General features: G+C 35.2%; 1 protein-coding gene across 1 annotated transcript in view; it reads left to right on the forward strand.

The window, feature by feature from the left end:
* Positions 1-2,110: 2,110 nt before the first annotated feature.
* The window catches only part of LOC106870253 (uncharacterized), a 6,579-nt gene continuing 3,368 nt past the window's right edge, over positions 2,111-5,321 (forward strand). Inside the window, exons 1-2 of the mRNA XM_052977594.1 lie at positions 2,111-2,275; positions 5,124-5,236. Coding sequence (XP_052833554.1) covers positions 2,128-2,275; positions 5,124-5,236 — 261 coding nt within the window. The 5' untranslated portion in view covers positions 2,111-2,127. The remainder of the gene's footprint in view (positions 2,276-5,123; positions 5,237-5,321) is intronic.

The following is a 5,321-nucleotide window of genomic DNA, read 5'->3' on the forward strand; positions in this document are numbered from 1 at the left end:
ACACACACACACACACACACACACACACACACACACACACACATATGGTGACCAGACAATTCGGTCCCAGAAATTATTAGTAAACTACCCATGAAAAGATTAATTAAACACATAACTAAACAGAAGAGTAATTTTATTAAAACAATAAATAAATAAACCAATGTATAAAACATAAGAGTGGAAGACAAGGTTGGAAGGACGGTGTGATGACGAAAAGAATAGGCAGTATGATGAGCATAATAAAATAGGAGAGCACAAACGACATTCAAATAAGAGGGTTCCAATGACATTCAAACCAGTTGAAGAATAGACATACCGAAGAAAGAAGAAATACCAATGTTATGACTTGTTCGATGTTCCAATGTCAAAAGAGGCTGAACCAAGCGGATCTGTAATAGAAAACGTAAACAAACAGAATGACGAGAAATCGTCCTTTAGCTAAAGAAATATTAAAACTTCTGATGAAATTAACATCTCACAAAAAAAAAAAAGAGAGGTGATGAAAACAAGAGAATGAAATTAAATAAATAAGTTGCACTTCCTACAGAAGTCAAATCTCAAAATGGGAGATGTTATGGGAGATGTAGCAGCGTATTTGACTTAGAGTGAGAGATGAAAAATCGCAGGAAGTCGAAAGTTGTCGTTCGTGGAGTCGTAGTAAATTGTTGAGGAGTTGTTATAGTTCGTTTAGAGTTGTTTTGGATTGGTTACAGTCGTTCGCAGAGTATTTGGGAATACATTATGTAGAGACAGTTGGTGTCTACACCGTTCTGTGTACGTTATAATACACACACACATATACTAGCTGACGTACCTGATAATTCCCGGGAAAGCGGGGTTTATCCCTTGGTTCCGTTCTCATGATTGTTTCACTAATCCAATAGCAGCAATACAAAGTATGTAGCCCTTAAAACGGTTTTGTGCAGTTACAGAGAATTCATAATAAGTTAGGAATTCCCAATAAGTTATGAATACCCAAATTGTGAAGTCAGTTATGTAATAACATGAAATTAGTTACCAGAGAGTAAGAATTAAAATAAAGTATCCCTGAAAAGGGCTTTAATGCGTTCCCGAAGTACATAGAACTTAGGAGGAAATACTAATAAGGTATGAATACTAAAATCGTGAAGCATGCTAGATATAAAGTCATCTCCTTGTCGCTTAAGACAGCGGTAGGATTCGGTTGCTGCATGGGTGTCTGAGCAGCTCCATTTGGAGAGGGCGCTGCTCACCCGGAGGCCGGAGAGGTTCTAGAAAAGGTGAACCAAAAATTGCCTGTCTCTCTATATCTGGTAAGTTTATCGCGAGTGAAACAAAGAGCTCGAAAAACAAAGAGACTTTTATTTACAAAATCTGGATGGAACTTAAACATTTTATGTTGGAATGTGCGCACTCTGTTGGATAACAAGAGTGATTGTAGGCCTGAAAGACACACTGCACTTGTTGCTCGCGAGCTGAACCACTATAACATTGACATAGCGGCACTTTCAGAGACTCGTATCGAAGGTGATGATCAGCTTGAGGAAGTAGGAAGTGGATACACCTTTTTTGGGAAGGGAAGGCAGAAGGGATACACACAGACACAGACACACATATCTCAGTGGACATACAACATAAAATGTCACTCAGCACAACTTATTTGGATATTATTTAATAGCAGTTTGGCTCAACTGAATTAGAATGTAGTGATCTTTGTTTTGATACATGTTTAAAGAAAACTGTTCCCCATATATACAGACATTTATATAAGTATATATCTGCATATATGGGGAACAGGGGCGCTAAATCTATCCCGCCAAATTTCCGGTTCCAAAATGTCCCTAACTCACCTTATAATGGGGTCGTTTGAAGTGGCTATACGTCTTAACCTAAAAAGACTGTATTAACCAAAGCTTAAGCTATTAGTTAAGAAGAACCTAACATTTTACAGTTTCCACTCGGAACTATATCCCTATATTGAAATTATCAACACATTTTGCATAATACACAAATATTATAACTTTTGTACATCTGTTCAAATTCTATAATCTTTGTTTCCTGTCAAAATGAATAGGAGTCTTTCTATGACTCTGAAGCAAACTCAGTTAAAGTTATTGTTATAATTACAGAGACCTCAGCGACAATAACATGATGTGTGGATGTCACCTGCCAGCCGTTGTCAATTTTATGAAGAAAACGTACAACAGAAGTGTGAATGTCTTGGGCAAGTGTCATAAAGATCTGGGCAATAACCAAGGCAGAAAAATAAGTATACTGGATTATTCACAATGTGAAAGTTAGTAAAATCTTCCTTGATTCTGTTATTTTAGTAGTACTACAAACAAAACTTGTGTGTGTGTGTGTGTGTGTGTATATCTCAATTAAGTCACAATATATAGATTCAGCTAATCTGGTGGTATTCATAAGAAAAAACAACTCCTTAAAGTATCATTCAACAAGCATAGAAAATATATAATACGATACAAAAAAAAACCATATAGAGTATATAAAGTTATAAATAACAAGAGAAATATAGTATGATAACGTTTATTTAACCATTGGAAATTCTTATATTACGACAGTTGTTTCGCAACTTAAAGCATGCAAAGTTAATTTATTTCATATCTTATAATAAGTAAATTACTTACATGTCTGCATTAGTATAAACAATCTTTAAATTAATGCAGGTGGAAGCTAGATCGTCTGGTGAGAACAAATCCATGTGAAATGATAATGCCTCGATATAATGTGATTGTAAGATCCAAGAACCTAGGTGAAGGATGTTAGTAAGCTTTGAGCAGCCCATGGTGAATATAAAAAAAAACTTTCACGAACAATAATAGTTTATTGACGTAGAAGGTTGTAGGCATTTCCCATATCAAAGTTCGATAAGCTAAAAAAAAACAGTCATTTTTATAGTTCACAGTTAGCAACTAAGGTTATGAATGCGAATAAAAATCCCAAATGGAACAGGTAAAATCCAGGCTGCATATGTTTCCTAGCTAACAGTTCCTCTTATGTAATATTTACTCAACAAGGGGTACGTCACTAGCTACTGATCAGGCCGAAGATACCTAAATTATATGAAGGTTACATTGTCGTCAATTCGCCGGAGATATAATTTAAAGTGAGTGGTGAAACCAGAAGGGAGTAAGATAAAACATACTAGAAAAACATGTATGAAGAAATAAAATGGTTGGTAACAGAAAAGAACAAAGAGGTAAAAGATTTGTGAGTGGGTAATTGTCTAAAGTTGTTAAGAATAAGGAAGAGAGAAGGAGAATAGAGGAAATTTAGGCTAGATAGGGGAATGTCGTTGTGAATATTAAGCTGGGGTCAGTCCACTTTGTCAATGGTAAATAAATATGTTATCGCGTCTATGCATATACTTTTATACAGAATACAAAGAGAAGATAAGAATTTTTAGAAGTGAAATGGTCAAGGATGAGAAGAAAAAGAAAGGAGTGGTTAAATATTTAGGAGTGGAAGTAACTTGGATTTGCTACGAGAGAAGAAGAGAAGGGGTAGAAAGAGACGGAGATGAGAGATTAGGTTTGTAGTCATTAGGGTAACGTGGCAGTCGGAGTTAAACTGGTGGTTTAGCACTTAACAGTAAAACTACGCATTCGCGTACTCACCCGCTAACGTGTACGTTCATTGTGCGTCTATAGTATTCCCATGGTTGTGCGTGCTTGTACGCCCCTGCATTTCGTGTGCAGAGATGAAGATGTAAAAAACTCACAGGGCTATGAAAATATAAAGATAGCTAAAAAAATTTCATGTAATAAATACATGGAAGTAAATCATGTGGTGGGATGCGGGATTATTTGTTTGGGAATAATCGGGAAGGACACCATTAATCGTACCTTAAGAATGTATTACATAACTTGTGCTTGCAATTAAGAATAGGTATCTTCATTCATTAAGGATATCGCTGCATTGCATAATAGATAAGATCGCATTTATTGTTAGGACCGTTATACGAGTCAACGACACTGTAACTTTCGTATAACTAAGATAGAGTACACCTCAATGGGTAATTATTACTTCCGAGAATCTGCTGGCTACGAAACATACGTAACGTGAATCTTACCTGCTCCATTCCCTAAATCTCAAAAATTATAGAGAAATATAATATGAAAAAATGTATTTTACCATTAGATATTCATATTTAACAATTAACATGTATAAATAATTTATGTTATTATATTTTATAACAGATAATAAATTATTTACATGTTTGTATTAATATATATATACAATTTTAAAATTAATGCAGATATTAAGCTTGCTCCTCAGGTTAAAAGAATTCCATGTTCATAATCATATTTCAATATAACATTTCAAAATGCAAAGAGTCAACTTCCAAAGCATTAAGATATAGAAGATAATAAAAATAAAAATATTCTTATTGTCTTCCATATTTCAATGCTTTGAAAATTGACTCACAAAGCCCGAAAAAGACAGTTCTGTAATTTCTTGCTGAACATGCTGCATAAATAATTTGTTCATAGTGGTCAAATGTTTGTGTTGTACATTACCTCACACCCTCCGACAAATCGACGTTGTCTGAAGAGGTGCACGGTGTACCGCACGCCACCTGTCAAACTGAACGCAGAACAAGATGAGATAAAGTGTTCTGTTCAAGATCAACGCACCACTCGGTCCAATAGTTGAAACTACGACCACGTGATCGCAACACCCTAACCATTTGGCCATGCACACTCACCATAGAAATGAGTGTAGAATATAAAAGAAACCATGAGAGATTATTCGTAAGATATCTAGTTACACGATCTTACCTGAGTTTGATTTTAATTTTAGTTTCGGCTATTTTAACCCCGAAGAACTAATAGAATATAAACTGACCAACCATTGACTGTTTTTCCAGGTCTTTCTCAATACTTTAACCTCTTTGCTAAGATTGACAGAAGAAATGTAATTGTGTGTGGTTCATGCATTTGCCAGTTGTTTTAAATGAAGTTAATCTGTTGACAGCTTCCCTTACCTCTACTTCTAAACACAGTTACTATAGATATATTATATTTATGCCTACATTGTATGTAATACTCTATGACGTGCATTTATGATGTGTCTCATTTATAATCGCAATATTTCTGTTCAATTTCTACGTCTTTCCACAGGCCGGACTAATTCCTTTGTATTCTATCTGATTTACACTAAGAACCCACACACTCATAGATCAAACGGGAAGTTCAATGGATATAAAATCTCTGCTGAGAACATATCTAGAGCTGTGAGTAGCTACCTATTTTCTCTTTCTCTTTCTGTCTCTCTTTCTCTTCCTGTCTCTCTTTCTCTTTCTGTCTCTCTTTCTCACT

The sequence above is a fragment of the Octopus bimaculoides genome, chromosome 28 (assembly GCF_001194135.2).
Source record: "Octopus bimaculoides isolate UCB-OBI-ISO-001 chromosome 28, ASM119413v2, whole genome shotgun sequence".
Classification (NCBI taxonomy): Eukaryota; Metazoa; Mollusca; class Cephalopoda; order Octopoda; family Octopodidae; genus Octopus; species Octopus bimaculoides.